Source organism: Dendrobates tinctorius, unplaced genomic scaffold (assembly GCF_039654945.1).
Source record: "Dendrobates tinctorius isolate UK_male_01 unplaced genomic scaffold, ASM3965494v1 ptg000016l, whole genome shotgun sequence".
NCBI lineage: Eukaryota > Metazoa > Chordata > Amphibia > Anura > Dendrobatidae > Dendrobates > Dendrobates tinctorius.
This window is the reverse complement of record NW_027361684.1, coordinates 35,633,145-35,654,448: the sequence shown is the minus strand read 5'-3', so window position 1 is coordinate 35,654,448 and position 21,304 is coordinate 35,633,145. Positions and strand designations below refer to the sequence as shown.

Genomic DNA, 21,304 nt, shown 5'->3' with positions numbered 1-21,304 from the left:
CCATCACCACCACACCGCGAATACATAATATAATATGACCATTACCTCTACATAACAAAACACTCTAATCAGACCAAAGACACCACCATACACCTACTACATAATGACCGAAACACATTAAGCTGTTACTAAATAAATAAAAAAAACAAACGCTACTAAAAAGAGCACTAGTCCCACCTTACAGGAACCCTATATTGGTAGATACCAGTCCTGCAGAACACACACGATTACAGTCAGGGCTGCCACTAGGAATTTCAGGGCCCCATACTGGCAAAATTTTCGGGACCCCTTGAGACTCCACCCCAGTTCTGCCTCCACACCTCGAGCCTGCCACAGTCCCACCGCCCGCTCTTGGAAAAACTCATCTTCTACACCACATCCTCACCAATCTATTAACAGTTCCCAGCAAACACCCAATCACATACATAACCAGCAGCTTTTGCTTTGGCCAAAAGAATTTTTAAGCCACCACCACAACAAGGTAGACTCTTTTGGCCGGGCCATATTCTACTCTTACTTATTAAACATTTCCTAAAATATCCAATACTCTTTTTAGGTTTATTTTTATTTAATTTTTCTTTAAGGGAATGAGTCGCATATATTTTTTAGAATGACCATTAATACCACATACAAGGGACAAAAACTGTCACACCATGATCAGACCATATATTACCACCACATAGCGACCGAATAATACCATATATAAGGAACAAATACCTCCATACCATGACCAGACCTCATATTACCATCACATAGTGCCAAATAATACCACAAACAGGGAGAAATACCGCCACACCATAACCAGATCACATACTACCACCATATAGTGACTGAAGACTACAATACAGATCATTAATAAAAAAATACACAACACTAATGCCATTATACACAGGAGCTTTGTATATAGTGTACAGGTAGTACAGAGCTCATCGGTGACATTATACACAGGAGCTCTGTATACAGTGTCAGTGTCCAGGTAATACAGTGATTACCTCTGACATTATACACAGAAGCTCTGTATATAGTGCACAGTGAACAGGTTATAGTGTATAGTGTCAGTGTACAGGTAATACAGAGCTCACCAGTGACATTATACACAGGAGCTCTGTATATAGTGTATAGGTAATACAGTGATCACCAGTGACATTATACACAGGAGCTCTGTATATAGTGCACAGTGAACAGGTTATAGTGTCAGTGTACAGGTAGCACACTGACTCACCAGTGATGTCTCCAGCTGAAGTCCCTCATCTTTGCTTTTCTTTTTTATGCAGGGCAGACCGCCATCATTTCTTTCAGCCAGGACTCGTTTCTGCATAAAACAACAAAGTTACCTTGAGCACTGCTTCCAGAGCACATTCCCCATTTTTCCCCTTTCTTCTACACTACACATCTAAATACAGACGTGCACCCACCATTAATATATAATAATCCACCATTCCAAATATAAAATTCACCACTGCGCCCCCACCAACAATAAATAGCAATTTCCCCAGCTAATATATACATTAGCCCCTGTACTCTTCCTCCAATTCATTACCAGTCACTGCATCCTCAATATCCCCCAATATGTGCCTCCCACTCCCCCAATTCATTATATTTATATGCCCCTTCCGCCCCAATTCATTGTCATGTCTTTCTCTCCCACCCTCTATTCATTATCAACTGATCTACCCCACATTCAATACATCATTTACTCCCATCACCCTGAAAATTCATTATTTGCTCGCCCCCAGGTCCTCATTTGTTCTCCCCATCCCCCACCTTCAATTCAATTGCTGTCCCCGTCCCTCATTTCATCATTTGCAGTCCCCCTCACTTCATCATTCGCTGACCCCCTTCCCCCTCTCTTCATCATTTGCAGTCTCCAATTCTACCCCCATTTTATGTGCAGTCCCCTTTCGTTCATGTGCAGTCCCCTATCCCCTCCCTCACATCATATGCAGCCCCCCTCCATCATTTGCAGCCCCTTCCAACATTTGCAGGCCCCATGACATAATTTGCAAATTGCAGCACCCCCCTCCATCATTTGCAGCAGCCCCCTCCATCATTTGCAGCAGCCCCCTCCATCATTTGCAGCAGCCCCCTCCATCATTTGCAGCACTCCCTTCATCATTTGCAGCACTCCCTTCATCATTTGCAGGCCCCCCTTCATCATTTGCAGGCCCCCCTCCACCCTCCATCATTGGCAGCCCCCCATCCACCATTGGCAGCCCCCCCATCCACCATTGGCAGCCCCCCCATCCACCCATTTATTTCTTCCTGGGTATTCTTCCTGGCGCCGTGGGAGTGGCAGCCTGTTGCAGTAGCTCCTTCTTTGCCCTCTTTTTTCTATTTTTCCCTTTCTCTTTTTTATTGTTACTCCAAAGGACATTGCACTATGGAAAACCATAAGAGGACCTGGACCTTCGATGGACTTTTTACCTTTTTTTCACTTGGATCTATTGTGTTGGGAAATCCAGGAACCGGAAGAGACCCTATTGTCTACTCCAGAGAAGCTATACTGCTGCTTAGGGATACAGCAAGGCAGCATGCTGCTAATAGAGGACATTCTACCAGATAAAAGGAGGACTAAGAGAAGAGGTTGCAGAGCTGGATCCCTCAGGATAGCTAGAAGAAGGCGCTAAAGACCTGCTCTTCCCTCCGTCATTATGGGCAATGTGAGGTCACTCGGGAATAAGATGGACGAACTGTCGGCGCTGACCAGACATCATCGGGAATTAAGGGAGTGCAGCATGTTGCTGTTTACAGAGACCTGGCTCACCGAAGGTACTCCGGACACTGGTCTCGTTGGATGGCTTTAAACTCATTCGCGCGGACAGGACAAGGGAGAGCGGTAAGAGGAAAGGCGGAGGGCTGGCGATATTTGTGAATGATAGATGGTGTGACTCTAGGCATATCGTGGTCAAAGAGCAAACATGTTGTAAGGACATTGAGCTATTAGCTGTGGGCATGAGACCTTTTTATTTACCGAGGGAACTACCGCATGTAATCATGATAGCTGCATATGTCCCCCCTTCTGCGAAAGCTGATGCCGCCACTGAGGTCCTACAATCCACAGTGAGCATGATGCAGTCCCTTCACCTCCAAGCACTCCTTCTGGTTTCAGGAGACTTCAGTCATGTGTCTCCAGCATTCATACTACCCGGTTGCACACAGTATGTTACCTGCCTCACTAGAGACAACAAAATATTGGACTTGTTCTTTGCCAATGTGAGAGGGGCATATGCCTCATCAGCCCTACCGCCCCTTGGAAGATCGGATCACAACCTAGTGCACCTCCAACCTGTGTACAAGCCACTTGTACAGAGAGAACCTGCTGTCACTCGCACAGTGAGGATATGGACTGAGGAGAGTGATGATGCTCTGAGAGACTGCTTTGAAACAACCACTTGGGATGTGCTGCAAGATTCCTATGGTGATGACATGGATGGTCTCACACACTGTATAACGTACTACATTAATTTCTGTGTAGACAACACGGTACCCACAAAAGTAGTGAGGTGCTTCTCTAACAAACCATGGATCAGACCCGGAATAAAGGCTCTTCTCAAAGAGAAGAAGTTGGCTTTCAGATCAGGTGACAAGGGCAGGCTGAGAGAGGTGCAGAAAGATCTGAAGAATCTAATCAGGCAGGGAAAGGCTAATTATAAGAGAAAGATTGAACTGAAATTGTCACAGAAAAAGGATTCATGAAGTCTGGGAGGGTCTAAAGTCTATATCTGGGCATAGACAGACTGTCTCCAGGATGGTTGTAGATAAAGAGGGGCTTAATGAACTTAATCTATTCTTTAACAGATTTAATCACACACTGGCTGCTCCTGCCCCTGCATACCATTCACACCTCTCTGCTACAATAACCTCACCCCCTGCTGCAACTTGTCAACTGAGCCAGGGTCTGTTCTTCACAAGTACCCAGATTGCAAAAGAACTGGATAAGATCAAAGTTTTTAAGGCTGCAGGTCCTGACGGCATCAGTGCAAGGCTAATCAGAACCTGCGGGCATTCAATATGAGCCTGAGAATAGGTATAGTACCACAACTGTGGAAATTATCGTGTGTGGTACCAGTTCCGAAGAAACCTTATCCGAAAGACCTTAATGACTATAGACCTGTAGCATTGACATCACACCTGATGAAGGTACTAGAGAGATTGGTTCTCACACGTCTCCGTCCTCTAGTGAGCTCGGATATGGACCCTCTCCAGTTTGCCTACAGGCCGGGCATTGGTGTGGATGATGCCATTATCCACCTTCTAGATAGGACTCTCTCTCACCTCGAGAAACCTGGGAACACTGAGAATAATATTCTTCTATTTCTCTAGTGCTTTTAATACCATACAGCCAGGTCTACTGAGAGACAAACTGGGCCTTGCTGGCGAGGACCTCCAACTCTCCACCTGGATCCTCAACTACCTCACGAACCGACCTCAGTTTGTAAAGGTTTGGGACAGTGTCAGACATGGTGATCTGCAATACAGGGGCACCTCACGGTACAGTTCTTGCCTCTTTTCTCTTCACACTGTACACTGCGGATTTTAAGTGTAACTCATCTAGCTGCTACTTGCAGAAGTATTCTGATGACTCTGCAATAGTAGGCCTCATCACAGGAGGAGATGATAGAGTACAGAGATACTAACCAAGCTTTTGTGGAGTGGTGTCAGAGGAACCACCTTAGGATTAATTCCGGGAAGACCAAGGAATTGGTGGTGGACTTTTGCAAGGGAAAAAACCACCAGTAGTGGTGAACATTCAGGGAAATGACATTGAGATAGTCGACACCTATAAGTACCTTAGTGTGATCCTCAATAATAAGCTTGACTGGGCCCATCACTTGGATGCAGTGTACATGAAGGGCCACAGTAGGCTTTATCTTCTCAGAAGGCTGAGAGCCTTCGGAGTTAGGGGGGCACTCCTTGCATCCTTCAACTCTGTTGTGGCATCAGTCATCTTCTTTGGTGTGGCGTGCTGGGGTAGTGGCATATCAACCAGGGACAGGAATAGGCTGGATAAACTGATTAGAAGGGCCAGCTCTGTCCTGGGATGCCACCTTGATCCAGTTCAGGAAGTAGACGACAGGAGGATACTGGCCAACGTGAGCTACATGGTGCAGAATGATTCCCATCCCATGCATGAGACCGTGACAAAGATGTGCAGTACTGTCAGTGACCGGCTACTTCATCCTAAATGTGAGAGGGAGCGCTATCGAAAGTCCTTCCTTCCTGCTGCAGTTAGGCTGTGTAACCAGCACTGTCCAAAACGGAGAACGACCCAAACAGTGAACGGATAGATCCAAAGTTGTGATAGTCCGGTTATATCTTTTTTTTTCGTATATGTACCTACCTACTGTCAATGTAATGCCTTTATGCATCTGTATCTGTACTTGTTCCTGCCTTGCTGCTGTAATGCTCTGAATTTCCCCATGGTGGGACGATTAAAGGATTATCTTAATTTGTTTGATAAAGAAAAAGAAAACGTTTTTCAAACTTGCCTCACCAGCGATCCCCAGCAGGCACAGCTGTAGCTTCTCTTGTCATGGCAGACACTGTACCTGGAAGGAGCCCATACATTGTATCACTTTCAGCAGTGAATCAGCTAGACTGTATGGGCTGTAGTCAGGACCTGCAAGGAGCCCCTACATTCTAGCTACAGCCATGTCACATGACCAGAAGTCCAGGGAGGGCGGAGGGAGAGAGTCGGAGCTGCGCACCTGTCAAGGTAAGACAGCTATGCACAGCTCAGAGAAAGCTGCCGGCCCACGTGTGCGCCTGGGGGAGCAGCCCGGGGGGCATATGCCTCTCTGCCACCCGGCCCAGCCCGCCCCTGCCTGCACATGTGCCTTCTTGAGTAGGGGGATCTTGCAGGCACTGCAGGATTTTAAACTTTTATGGCGTAATGTGCTACCAATGGTTTTCTTGGTGTCTGTGGTCCCAGCTGGCTTGAGATCATTAACAAGTTCCCCCTGTGTAGTTTTAGGCTGATGTGGGGTATCCTTGAAGGTGTGACAAGGCGAGATTTTGCATGGTGCCCCAGATCGATGTCGATTGACAGTCATTTTGTATTTCTTTCTTTTTCTTACTATTGCACCAGCAGTTGTCTCCTCACCAAGCATCTTACTTATGGTTTTGTAGCCTATTCCATCTTTGTGCAGGTCTATGATCTTGTCCTTGACATCCTTAGAAAGCTCTTTGGTCTTGCCCATGTTGTAGAGGTTAGAATCTGACTGATTAATTGAGTCTGTGGACAGGAGTCTTTTATAAAGGTGACTGTGCAAGACAGCTGTCTTTAATGCAGGTATTGAGTTGATTATGAGCATCTAACTGGTTTGTAGAAGCCAGAACTCCTAATAGTTGGTAGTGGATCAAATACAATGATTTTCTGGATTTAATTTTTGATATTTTATCTCTCAATGTTAAAATTAACCTACCCTTAAAATTATAGGTTGTTCACATCTTTGTCAGTGGGCAAACTTACAAAATCAGCAAGGGATCAAATACTTATTTCCCACACTGTATGATGGCTTGTTTTTGGAGGAGCAAGTTGTAGCCTTGAATGACAAACAGGGCTGGACTGGCCATCTGGCAAATGCCAGAAGGGCCTGTCTGGTGGTGGGCTGCCTTGTCTGCTATGTTGCTTACAGAATCGGTGTTCTCAAGACACCCATACTGTTCAGAGTTGTGGCGGAGCACCAAGTCGCTGACTCCGTGATTTACCCCAGCAGGCCACGGGTATCATTAGAAATATGGGTCTTGAAGTAAATCTTCCTTTCCTCCATCCAGGGTAATATTAGTAATATATCCCACCTGGTTATTGTCCATCATAAATGAAAGCAGCACGCCATGGAGACTTCAATTTGAATGATGTGTATTAGCCCATCCGGCTATGTGCCCATTCAGCGCATATCATATCACCACCATCTGGTTATTGGGGACGGGACAACATGGGCATGTGTGATTTCAAATGCTAGGGTTGAATTTCAGTCCCAGTCCGTACCTGATGACACAAATCAATTTAATGCGGTGGAGAAAATGAAGTATTTGATACACTGCCGATTTTGGAAGTTTTCCCACCTACAAAGAATGGAGAGGTCTGCAATTTTTATCATAGGTACACTTCAAATGTGAGAGACAGAATATAAAAATAAAATGCCAAAGAAGGGGGAAAAAAAAAAAACAAAAAAAAAAAAACACATTGTATGATTTTCAAATAATTAAATTGCATTTTATTGCATGAAATTAGTATTTGATCACCTACTAACCTGAAAAAATTCTTGCTCTCACAGACCTGTTAGTTTTTCTTTGAGAAGCCCTCCTACTCTGCACTCATTACCTGCATTAATTGCACCTGTTTGAACTCATTACCTGTGTGAGGAACTGAAATACTTTCCCAGCACAGATGACTAGTTACCTCAATTTATGTTGTATTTACATGCAATGACCTTATCTGGTGGGGGAATATGTGCCTTTCTTTCTCTCGGCAGGGGGGGGGTCACTTGGGTTCACACCACTCCAGACTGGCTGGAGACTTCACTGGCTGTGAATTCAATGTACATTGGTTGGGGGGTTGGAAGTAGAGTTGAGAGACTTGATGGGGGAGAGCAGTTGTGTCTGGGGATCTGAAGCGAAAGGAGCAGAGTTAAGGCCGCTCCTGGAACCCATGAATGGACTATCGAACTTGGAACTAAGTTTTCTCGGGCTTCGGTCGTGAGATCTATATTCCCCTAGGAATTATCCCATGGACTATTTTTACTGACTTGTTGCTGATCCTGTGGACTGGGGGCATTACATTGGGGTCATCTACCTGGACTTACTGAAATGCTTGTATGGATACAAATAAAACTTGTTGCATCGTTAACCTGCCTAGGTGATTACTAACACCCACAACTCTAGATCTTCACAACCTGTATAAAAGACACCTGTCCACACACGCAATCACATTTCATCCTCTCCACCATGGCCAAGACCAAATAAGTAAGGACACCAGGGACAAAATTGCAGACCTGCACAAGGCTGGGATGGGTTACAGGACACTAGGCAAGCAGCTTGGTGAGAAGGCATCAACTGTTGGCACAATTAGACAACGGAAGAAACACAAGATGACTGTCATTCTTCCTCAGTTTGGGGCTCCATGCAAGATCTTGCCTTATCAGGTAAGGAGAATTCTGGGCTGATTCCTGACCTTTTCAGAATTACATGAAAGGACCTGGTCAATGACCTTAGGAGAGCTGGGATCACAGTCTCAAACAGTACCGCTAGTAACCCACTACACCATCATGTATTAAAAACCCTGCAGGGCACGCAAGGTCTTCTTGCTCACGTCAGCAAATGTCCAGACCCATCTGAAGTTCACCAATGACCATCTGAATGATCCAGAGGAGGCATGAAAGAAAACCATGTGGTCAGATGAGACCAAAATAGAGCTTTTTGGAATCAACTCCACTCGCCGTGTTTGGAAGAAGAAGGATTAATACAACCCCAAGAACATAGCCCCAAAGCAGAGAACGGAAAAATGTTTTGGGGGTGCTTTTCTGCAAAAGTGACAGGATGACTGCACCATATAGAAGGAACATTTGATGGATTTGGTCATGTATAGTGAGATTTTTGGCCAAAAAACCTCCTTCCCTCACTAAGAGGATTACAGATGGGTCGTGGCTGGGTGTTCCAGCATGACAAAGCATTTCCAGGTCCTGGAATGGTCTAGCCAGTCTCCAGACCTGAACCCAATAGAAAATCTTTGGAGGGACCTGAAACTCATTGTTGCCCAGGGACATCACCGAAACCTGAAATATCTGTATAGAGGTGTGGGCCAAAATCCCAGCTGCAGTGTGTGAAAACTTGGTCAAGAACTACAGGAAATGTCTGACCTCTGTAATTGCAAACAAAGATTTCTGTACCAAAAAATTATGTTCCGTTTTTCTATTGTAGCAAATACTTATTTCATGCAATAAAATGCAAATGGATTATGTAAAAATCATGCAATGTGATTTTCTTGTTTTTTTTTTTTTTTTAGTTCTGTCTCTCACAGTTGTAGTGTACCTGCGATAAAAATTACAGACGTCTCCATTCTTTGTAAGCGGGAAAACTTGCAAAATCGGCAGTGTATCAAATACTTATTTTTCAAACTGTTATGTATTGGAAAATGAGAACAAAATTCTAAGTGCAACACATTTGTGAACTAAAAATGCAATTCCAACTTTGTTTTGTGCTTATGGCGTCCATTCAGTAGTAAAAATGATCAGGTACTATTATTAAAAAACACTCGTACAATGAAAAACTGTTTGCATCACCATTTTCTGAGGACCATAACACTTTTTCCTTTTTGCGCAATATTATTGCTACCATTCTGAGTTACATACGACATTTAGAGCACTTTTTTTTTTTTAGGGAAGTATGGTAGCCAAATAAAAGAGCGCAATTGTGGCATTTGATTTTTTCTCTTTAGGGTGTGTGCACACGCTGCGGATTCTGCTGCGTTTCCGCAGCGGATTTGGCCGCTGCAGGTCCGCAGCAGTTTTTTCTGCGGTGTTCAGTACCATTATTCCCTATGGGAATACAAAACCGCAGTGTAGACGGTGCGGATTTTTCCGCGCGGTTTTGAAACCGCAGAAAGTATTGACATGTCAATTCTCTGCGGAATCCGCAGCGGTTTGCCATCTCCTCCATTGTGGAGACGAAAAACCGCAGGTCTTTTGACCTGCGGATTTTACAAAATCCACGAGGCCAAATCCGCACCCCATTTCGCAGCGTGTGCACGTAGCCTTAATGTTTACCATGCAGGTTTATTAACCTCTTGGTGTCCAATGATGGATATATCCGTGCCAAGGAATTTGTAGTGAGCTCAGAAGCCAGCTAGTATATATAGCTGACATCTGTATCGAACAGCAGCGATTGGCGCGCCTGCTGGATGCTGCTGTCAATTGCATTTAAGCACCATGACCTAGCCCAGATGTTAGTTTGGGTGGCCATTGGCTTCCCTGAGACATTATCACAGTGAATTGATAGTTTGCTATGAGAGTGCTGGGCTGCCTAAACACCATGATGCCTGTCTTGTGATTTCTTTTTTTGACGTACAGCCTGTGAGTGGGCATCTTAGGAGACAGCGATTTTTCCTATACACAGCAATAATGTGGTATTGCTGTATACAGCACAAGAGAAGATACCATAGCAGGATCGAGTCACTTAAGGGAACTATCAAAGAAAAAAAAAAAAAGTTTTGAAATATATATTTAAAAAAAAACAAAAAAAAACATTTTAGGTATCATATCAACATGTTTTGAAAAGTCTCATCAAAATATAAAATTTAACCCAAAAGTGTGAAGGGAAAAAAAAAAAAAAAAAAAAAAAAAAAAAAAAAAAGTTTTGAAATTCCAGAATTGCAATGCCAAAAATGCATTAACCCCTTCACTACGTGGTTTGCACGTTAACTCCCGGGCCAATTTTTACAATTCTGACCACTGTCCCTCTATGAGGTAATAACTCCGAAACGCTTAAATGGATCCCGGTGATTCTGACATTGTTTTCTCATGACATATTGTACTTCATGTTAGTGGTAAAATTTCATTCAAATAACTTGCGTTTATTTGTGAAAAAAAACGGAGATTTGGTGAAAATTTTTAAAACTTCGCAAATTTTCCAACTTTTAGTTTTTATGCCCTTAAATCACAGAGATATGGCACACAAAAAAACTTAATAAGTAACATTTCCCACATGTTTACTTTACATCAGCACAATTTTGGAACCAAAATTTTTTTTTTTTTTTTTTTTTTTTTTTTTAGGAAGTTATAAGGGTTAATAGCTGACCAGCGATTTCCCATTTTTGCAACACCATTTTATTTTTACGGATCACACCACATTTGAAGCCACTTTGAGGTGTCTATATGATAGAAAATACCCAACAGTGACACCATTCTAAAAACTGCACCCCTTAAGGTGCTCAAAACCACATTCAAGAAGTTTATTAACCCTTTAGGTGCGTCACAGGAATTTTTTTATTAAAAAAATGAACATTTAACTTTTTTTCACAAAAAAAAATACCCTTGGTAAAATATAAAAAATTGAACCTGAAGTAACAGGAGAAGTTGGACTGCAAAAGTTATTCTGCAGTTTGTCTTGAGTACGCTGTTACCTGATATGTTGACTTTTTCAATGCAAAATTGGCTGGAATTCAGATCGGACGCCATGTCACTTTAGGAGAGGCCCTGATGTGCCTAAACAGTGGAAACCCCCCACAAGTGACCATTTTGGAAACTAGACCCTCCAAGGAACTTATCTAGATGTGTGGTGAGAACTTTGAACCCACAAGGGCTTCACAGAAGTTTATAACGTACAGCGGTACAATTAAAAAAATCATATTTTTTCCACAAAAATGATCTTTTCACCCCCAATTTTTATTTTCCCAAGGGTATCAGGACCCTAAACGTTATTGTACAATTTGTCCTGAGTATGCTGATACCCCATATGTGGGTGTAAACGACTATTTGGGCGCATGGCAGAGCTCAGAAGGGAAGCAGCGCCATTTGACTTTTTTGGCTGGAATTGAGATCGGACACCATGTCGCGATTGGAAAACCCCTGATGTACCAAAACAGTGGAAACCCCCCACAAATGACACCATTTTGGAAACTAGACTCCCCAAGGAACTTATCTAGATGTGTGGTGAGAACTTTGAACCCCCAAGTGCTTCACAGAAGTTTATAACGCCCAGGCGTGAAAATAAAAAAAATAATTTTTTGCCACAAAAATGATATTTTTGCCCCCAATTTTTTATTTTCCTAAGGGTAACAGGAGAAATTGGACCCCAAAAGTTGTTTTTCAATTTGTCCTGAGTAGGCTGATACCCTATATGTTGGGGTAAAACACTGTTTGGGCGCATGGCAGAGCTTGGAAGGGAAGGAGCACCAATTGACTTTTTCAACGCAGAATAGGCTGGAATTGAGATCAGACGCCATGTTGCGTTTGGAGAGCACCTGATGTGCCCAAACAGAGGAAACCCCCCAATTCTAACTTCAACCCTAACGCCAACACACCCCTAACCCTAATCTCAGCCCTAACCCTAATGGGAAAATGGAAATAAATACATTTTCTTTTAATTTTATTATTTTTCGCTAACTAAGGGGGTGATAACGGGGGGTTTGATTTACTATTTATGGCGGTTTTTATGTTTGGCAGCTGTCACACGCTAAAAGACGCTTTTTATTGTAAAAATAGTTTTTGCATCACCACATATTGAGAGCTATAATTTTTTCATATTTTGACCCACCGAGTCATGTGAGGTCTTATTTTTTGCGGGACGAGTTGTTGTTTTTATTGGTATCATGTTCAAGCACATGACATCTTTTGATCGCTTTTTATTCCGATTTTTGGGACGCAGAATGAACAAAAACCAGCGTTTCATGAATTTCTTTTGGGGGGTGCGTTTACACCGTTCCGCGTGCGGTAAAATTGATAAAGCGCTTTTATTCTTCGGGTCAGTACGGTTACAGCGATACCTCATTTAGGTAGTTTTTTTATGTTTTGGCGCTTTTATGCAATGAAAACAATTTTATATAAAAAAATTATTGTTGCATAGCTTTATTCTGTGAGCTATAACTTTTTTATTTTTTTTGCTGATGATGCTGTATGGTGGCTCGTTTTTTGAGGGACAAGATGACATTTTCAGCGGTACCATGGATATTTATATGCGTCTTTTTGATCGCGCGTTATTGCACTTTTTGTTCGGCGGTATGATAAATCATTTTTTGCGTCGTTTTTTATTTTAATTTTTTTTAAGGGGTTCGCTAAAGGAGTTAACTAATGGGACAGTTTTATAGGGCGGGTCGTTACGGACGCGGCGATACCAAATATGTGTACTTTTGTTTGTTTTTTTTATTTTGTTTCCAAAAAAATGAATTTGGGAGTGTTTTTTTTTTTAATTCAGCGATTTTTTAAAAAATTATTTTTAAACTTTTTTTTTTTTTAAACTTTATTACATTGTCCCAGGTGGGACATCACTGTCCTGTGACAGATCGCTGATCTGTCACAGATCAGCAATCTGTCACAAGCACTGCACAAGGCTTCCTCCTTGCCTGCGCTTTGCAGGCATGAGAAAGCCAGCTCCCTGCAGGCCCCCGTCGCCATCTTGGATCCGGGGACCTGCAGGGATGGAGCCCCCGGCAGCAGCGCTGCACATTGCGCTGCTGTGGGGGGCTCAGGGAAGCACGGAGGGAGCCCCCTCCCTGCTGATGCTTCCCTTTAACCCCCGGTACACCGTGATCGTGTTTGATTGCGGTTTGCAAGGGGTTAACGTGTCGGGGCGGTCCGTGACGTCCCTGACACATTGTGCCGCGTGTCAGCTGTGATAATCAGCTGACACCCGGCCGCGATCAGCAGCGCTCACCACGTGGGCGCTGCTGATTGCTATGAGGTAATATTCCGTCTATGGGAATTAGGTCCAGGGTCACATGGACGGAATATTACGTCCATTGTAGGAAAGGGGTTAAGAAGCAAACAAAGTGTTTTATCTGTAAATCAGGTCACCATATGGTAGACAAGTCTTAAAGCTCCATTGACAGAAAAATAAAAATGTTACAGGTTTTGGAAAATGGTGAATTAAACTTTATTTTTTTAAATGAAGCTGATTTTTTTCACCACTTAGATGAAAAAAAAACCTGCAAGCTTGGCATTGTTGTAATTGTTTTGACCTGGTTTATCTTATTTACAGGTCAATTTTACTGATCTAACTTCACTTGGAATTTCTTACCATTTTCCAGTAAACCGTATGATAAAATGAATGGGGTCAATTAAAAATACAGCTGGTCCCAAACAAAACAAAAACACAACACCTTATATGGCTTTGTTAGCGGGAAACAAAACAAAACAAAAAAAAAAAAAAATTACAGCACTTGGGAGAAAGGGAAGGAAAAATACATTCAAAAATGAAAAAAAAAATTGATTGACCCTTAAGGGGTTAACATTATATTTTGATAGACTGCCTTTTACAGATGCAACGATATGAACCCGCAACATGCAAAGAACCTGACATAAGATGTAATAGCATGTCCTATGATGGGGAGAGGATAAAAGGTTAGAGTTATATGGTATCACTGTGTCTGGTGATCGTCATTGGAGGCAGATTGTGACCCAACAAGACAATTGCAAAACGTACCAAAAAAAACAAACAAACAAAAAAAAAAAAACATTGTCACACGCATCTTTGCCATTGTAGAATTTCACATACAATCTGGAAAACTGTGACTCACATGTACCATACTCAAACTCTCACACGAGCAAGTGGCACCAATAGTTTTAGTTACACAACTTGTCAGTAACTTGCTGCTGTGTGACACTTGCATTTGTAACATTTCTCATTGTGGAGAGTGACATGTCAGGCCTGACATGCCAAGGTGAGGAGACTTAAGCCCCAATGCTCCTCTGGGAAATATGCAAATTGCCTCTTCAGAGAGAGGACGATGACTAGAACTTTAGTGCCACCAATAGGAAGTAGTGATCCTAGAGAGTAGAAATTGACTTTAGAATTGCTCCTTCCTATAGGTGGCAATAGAGTTCTAGTCATCTTCCTCTCTGAAGAGGCAATTTGCAATTGCATTGGTGTAACAATAGTCTATTACAGAGAAAATGTTAAGTAAATGCTCATGACAAATGGATAAATCAAAGACATGCTCTTGGTTGCTGAAGGTAACTATTCCACTTCCTTTCCGAGCTAGTTTAATACAGGACATCTATTGTGTTCTGCAATATGGCGGGACCAATTTGTAAAACCTGTTATCAAAAAGTCTAAAATGATTCCTACAAATAGATTACAGCTCTTTACTTTCAGGCTACACAGAGAGAAAGCGTAAATTAAGCGGAGAGTGAAAGCAATTAGGATTTACTTACTATTTTACTCATTTATATAGCACCATTAATTCCACAGCGCTTTACAGACATTGGCACTATTCCCGATAGTGAATTTAGATTCAGCCCCATCAGTATGTCTTTGGAATGTGGGAGGAAACCGGAGAACCTGGAGGAAACCCACGCAAACGTGGGGAGAACATACAAACTCCTTGCAGATGTTGTCCTTGGTGGGATTTGAACCCAGGACCCCAGCGCTGCAAGGCTGCAGTGCTAACCACTGAGCCACCGTGCTGCCCTAGGATCTAAATGACATGTCCAGCCAACATTTGTGGAAGTGTGTATTTCCACATTGACATTTTATCCAATTTATTTAATCTTTCATCAAGTTTTTGGGTATGTGGCTTTCTGAACGAAAACCCATTTGATAAGATTTTATTACAATGTGTTTGCCTAATAATTATCATTATTGGCACATTATACTACCAGATCGGTTGGATCAGGGAAGTCTGTTTTCAGACTGTATTCTAGGCAGAATGTGAGACCTCAACTTCACAGATTAGAGTTGTCATATCCTGCAACGTTGTAGAAACGGGACTGGGATGGATGAAATGTAGTAGAAAAGCAAACCAGGAATACACTAGAGTTTGGCAAAAAATGTGTGCTGCCCTGGTCACTGATGGACACACACAGAAGGAGGCCTCTGTGCAAGAGAAATATATGGGCCCTTTGCAGCCCAATAGCTCATCACAACGCACAATGCCACCTGACTTGGAGGTGGCAGCGAACCCCCTTACTTCTTGGGTCCATGTGTAGTTCACAGGTTTCACCAATGATATGTCCACTCCCGGCCCTCGTCCTGAATCCAGACTGGTCCTCCATTCACTTCGGCATCCTCAATGTAGCTGGACGCATGCAACAAAATGACACCTATGGACTTATGTATGCCAGAAACACACAAGCTGCTGGCAGCATAGGTGATGACAGCCAAGGAGGAGCAGACAGGACCCCACTAGGGCAGCGCAAATCTATTTCCTTAATTCTAGTATGCACTGCACTCCTAAAATTACATGGAGATCTGTTATGATTGAGTCACCGTAGGAGGCAAAAACAGAAATGGTAGCTAAGTCCAGAAAACCAGAGAAGTTGGCAGCTATCGGATTGCAGACCCCTGAACCTATCAACACAACTAGCAGTAGCCGTGGGGGGTTCCTACGATGCCCTAGACCCCTCGATCACAGCCGGAGAATTAAATAGGCCTAAAGAAAGAAAGGGGAAATCTAAACTGCCCCAGAGCAGACCCCAAAGCAATAGGTAGCCCCCAACATATAATGACAGTGAAGCAAGATGAAAATACTAACACAGACAGAAAGATAGACTGAGCAAAGTGGGGCCCAAGCTAACTAGATAGAAAAGGACAGGAAGGCTGCTGTCTGCAATCCGTGAAAAACCCTATGAAAATAAGAGCCAACAAACGGACAGTGAAAAAGGCCCTGAAGACGCTAGGCTTCAAAAAGCTATGTCAGCACTCAGGAATATACTGAAGACAGAGCTACAGGCAAAAGGAGATTCAGCTCACCCCAGCAGGGGATGGCAGAATACTGAAAAGCAAGGAAAACAAAAAACAAAAAGGCTAACAGCCAAAACAGAAAACTTAGCTTTAGGGAGCAGGAATCAGACTGGTGTCCTAGAAGTCCAAAGAGAAGCACCCGCAGGGCAGAAGGGCGTCGGCAGCCTTATATCCAGTCTGTGACTCCACTCAGCCAATCATCCTCATAAGACTCAGGTGCCTGATAATCAGGCTTACTACCTTCCTTCACCAGAATGGGGAGTTCACCAGACCCCAGTGACGAAGGGGAAAATGAACTCACAACAGAGATCTATAACATGAGGAGTTTCATCCACACTCATAAATTACACATACCAAAGACAAACATTAAATTAGAATTACGGCCACCAGAACAATTACATTTAGATGCGTGTAAGTTCACCAATATTTCTGCAACAAATATAACCAAAAAAAAAAGTGCGCATTAAGGAGCTCAGACACTTTCAAGGCACCATAGCACTTTTTGGCAATTTTCTTTACTGCCTTATTTTTCTTAATGTGTTTTAAGCAAAAACAGCTAACTTTACAACAATTTCTCAGCGAATGCATGCTATATGCACATCCATACACTTTTCATTTTTTATTTTCTTTAAAATGTCGACATTTAATAGATGTAAAAAAAAAAAAAAAAAAAAAAACATTGGTCCTAGTGCTGTTTGTGTGATGTCTTTTTTTTTCACGGACGGAAAATGCAATCATGTGAACGTGGCCTTATCTAGAGACACAGATTTTTGTCTAGCTAAAGAAAAAAAAAAAAAAAAAAAAAAAAGAATTATTGCAGCTGCAAAAAGAATATGTGTAACAGTACCTGCAAAAACACCACGTAAAATCAAGTGTTAAAAAGAATCCGTTGAGCAATAGGCATGTGTTCATTACCACTTGAATCAGGAAATATAATATGAAGATTAGCTTTCGAAAGGGAAAAATCAGCTCAAGTAGTTTATTCTCGTCTCTGCATAAATGTAACCTAAGCAGGTGTTCTGCCAGTTTAATCCCCGCCATTTTCAGGAGAATGCGCAAACATTTGCATCTAACATGAGAGCTATTAGTCAACAACCGAGGGGAACACACAACTCCAAGAAAACCTAAACTTTACCAATATAAAGCAACGTGCAGAAACTAGCTCAAACTTTGCCCTCCTACTATCATTAAACAAACCAGCCCCTTGTAGTCACATATATGCCCTTGTGCCATTCGTCGGCCATTAAAACAACACAATGCACGTTATACAAACAAAAAAGCTCAAATTTGCCCAAGAGGACTTTGCGCTGTGTCACAACTGCAAAACTCAGGAAGGATGAAAGTTAGTTCACGAAATGTATTTCCAAACATTGCCATTTGTGGAGGAACACTTTATTCTCATTTTAGGTCTATTCCTTGGCTATTTAAATTACAAAAAACATACAGGGTTAGGGGTGATGAAGTGGGGAATAAGGCTATGTGCACACGCTGCGGATTCACCTGCGGGTTTTTCCGCGCGGATCCGCAGGTAAAACCGCAGGTAAAGTGACCTGCGGTTTTCCTGCGGATTAGCCTGCGGTTTCACACCTCTTCTATGTTAAAGGTGTGAAACCGCAGCAGAATCAGCACAAAGAATTGACATGCTGCGGTTTGTAAACCGCAGCAAAACTGCGCGGAAAAAACGCAGCGTGAGCACGACGGATTTGAAATGCCATAGGCTAACATGGTACTGTACCATGTCTGCGGAACTGCTGCGTTTCCGCAGGGCCAAACACGCTGCGGAAACGCAGCAGAATCCGCAACGTGTGCACATACGCTAACTTTTTTTTAACACTACAAAAGAAAATTCCCCAAAATCCAGACGTTTAGTTATGGCTATCTACCCCACAGTGTGCACGTTCTATCTTAACTATTTTTTGGCACATTTGTTTTCTTAGTTAAATTTTATATTCACTCATGCCACATCAATACAGCATCTTCTTGTAGGTGATGGCTTTTTGGATGTGTACCTAGCTAGCATTTCATATTATGTCATTTTTGGGGGAAAAAAAGCTGCATTTTGTTAACGGAAAAAAGGATAAGCAAAACAAAATAATTTAACTGTACACATCTGTTTTACTAATCCAATTTACATCTGTACATGCCACACCTATATTCTGGTCTGCCACCTTTTTTTTTTTTCGGGATGTGTATTTAATTACCTAGAATTTCTTGATCAAGTCTTTAGACAAGGCTTGAATTATTGGGGGTTCAGAAGATTGTACAAAGTCTACGGTAAAATAAAAAAAGTGGCAAAGGTCAGGTAGTGGGAAAGAAAAGGAAAACCAAAACTGTGGGAGCCACTAGCAGCAACACCATCACCACCACTGGCACCAGCCGTCCACGTGGTAAATAGTACGAAATGCAGGCCACAATTGGCTTTCTTTGCCTCTAGTAATCATATTGGGGAGTGGATTGTGTTATGGTATATATGGCACATTCCTTGTCTCAGGTACAGGATGATGGATGTTACCTCTGACAGTGACACCGTTAATTAAAGTCAGTGTTCTGCACAAAAAGCATGCCTGATCACAAATTACAAGAATACATTTGGAATTTTTTTTTTTTTTAAATAAAAAAAGTCAGTGCACAGGGTTATTAAATGAGTTATTGATTACTACTGGGTTACATGTTAAGATCATTTTGACATTAGTAAGGCTGTATTTGTATTAAAAAGCTTTATACAGTCCTAGCAGACCCCAGAGAGAGATACACACATCTACGAACCTATCAATTACAGTAAATGACTGCCCACTCTCCCCAGTCCCACAAGCTCGCTGCCTCGGAGTAATCCTTGACGCTGATCTCTCCTTCAAACCACATATCCAAACCCTTTCCACTTCCTGCCGACTTCAACTCAAAAATATTTCACGCATCCGTTCATTCCTCACCCAAGAATCTGCAAAAACCCTAGTCCATGCCCTCATCATCTCTCGCCTTGACTACTGCAACCTCATGCTCTGCGGCCTCCCCTCAAACACTCTCGCACCCCTCCAATCTATTCTAAACTCTGCTGCCCGACTAATCCACCTGTCCCCCCGCTATTCCCCAGCTTCTCCCCTCTGTCAATCCCTTCACTGGCTCCCAATTGCCCAGAGACTCCATTACAAAACCCTAACCATGACATACAAAGCCATCCACAACTTGTCTCCTCCATACATCTGTGACCTCGTCTCCCGGTACTTTCCTGCACGCAACCTCCGATCCTCACAAGATCTCCTTCTCTACTCCCCTCTTATCTCCTCTTCCCACAATCGCATACAAGATTTCTCTCGCGCATCACCCCTACTCTGGAACTCTCTACCACAACATATCAGACTCTCACCTACCATCGAAACCTTCAAAAAGAGCCTGAAGACCCACCTCTTCCGACAAGCCTATAACCTGCAGTAACCACCGATCGACCAAACCGCTGCACGACCAGCTCTACCCTCGCCTACTGTATTATCACCCATCCCTTGAAGATTGTGAGCCCTCGCGGGCAGGGTCCTCTCTCCTCCTGTACCAGTTATGACTTGTATTGTTTAAGATTATTGTACTTGTTTTTATGTATACCCCCCTCACATGTAAAGCGCCATGGAATAAATGGCGCTATAACAATAAATAATAATAATAATAATAATAATCTGTTCACGGCGCCTTAGCCGCATGCCAATTTTGTTTGAAAAATTTGCGTAGCCTGGCAGATTCAAATATCACAATATTCGATCACCTCTAATATATACACACACATTGATATTATAAATAAAGATAAGTAAGACTTACAGCTGATGAACGGCTTATACCAGCCAGAACCAGAAGGCAGAAAAGCACTTTATCCATTCTACTGGAAGGGAAGAAATTTTCTGTTATATGTCAAAAATTAATAAAACATGCAATGCAATGCTAATCACCAGGCTTTGTTATCATAGTTACTACTTTCAAAGTTCAGTGATATCTCACAATGGACAATACAAATACAGCTCTAATGGGCTGGAAATGTAGCCTACTCAGTTGTGATCATTGGATGTAGTGAAATTTGTACATTTTCAGAACGACATCAAGAAAGATTTTCTAGGATTTTTTTTTAGGAAAGGAATCAAACTAAAATAATACCCACCTGTTCCTGGTGTCCTGCACAGTCTGTGCTTCACAGGAAAAAGACCAAATGCAGGACCTTAGTATTTCAACAGCCGTTCCTCCCACTGATGAAGTCACTGGTTCTGCATCCTCTGCCTCAAACAAACACTGAGCTGCACAATCACCCAGGTTCTTATTACTGATTGCTCATTAGTCAAAGTAACACATGCCAATAAAAAATAACAACTAAACGTTTGCTCTTAGGCCATGTTCACACATTCGGTATTTGGTCAGTATTTGACATCAGTATTTGTAAGCCAAACTCAGGAGTGGAACAATCAGAGGAAAAGTTTAAGAGAAGCATGTCACAACTTCTGTATTTTTCATCTATTCCTGGTTCTGGCTTACAAATACTGATGCAGATTACTATGGCCAAGTGTCCGCCTCAAGTAGACTAAGGCTGAGTTCACACGTGGCGTTTTTTTAGCGTTTACGCGGCGGTTTTAACCGCGCGATTTTGCCGCGAAAACGCGAATAAGCATCCCATGCATTCCTATGGGATTCCGCAATGCTGTGCTAATGCTGCGGTTTTTACCGCGGCGGAATCGCTTCGCGGTAAAAAACGTAGCATGCTCATTATTTTGCGGAATCGCGGCGATCCCGCACCCATAGGAATGCATTGTTCCGCTTATTTCCCGCATGTGGCTGTGCACAACATGCGGAAAGTAAGCAGAACAATTGCGGATGGTACCCACGGCCCGGAGGAGAGGAGACTGTCCTCCGGGCTTTGGGTACCATATCCCTGTAA

General features: G+C 42.7%; 1 protein-coding gene across 4 annotated transcripts in view; it reads right to left on the bottom strand.

Moving 5' to 3' along the window:
• Positions 1-20,699, bottom strand: part of SERPINF2 (serpin family F member 2) — a 50,589-nt gene extending 29,890 nt beyond the window's left edge. For 2 of the 4 annotated variants that reach the window (XM_073565677.1, XM_073565679.1), the window contains exon 1: positions 1,223-1,333. In XM_073565677.1, coding sequence (XP_073421778.1) covers positions 1,223-1,318 — 96 coding nt within the window. In that variant the 5' untranslated portion in view covers positions 1,319-1,333. Of the gene's footprint in view, positions 1-1,222; positions 1,334-20,202; positions 20,264-20,536 lie in introns of those variants that run through there. The other 2 variants (XM_073565680.1, XM_073565678.1) reach the window with 2 other exon arrangements.
• Positions 20,700-21,304: the final 605 nt, after the last annotated feature.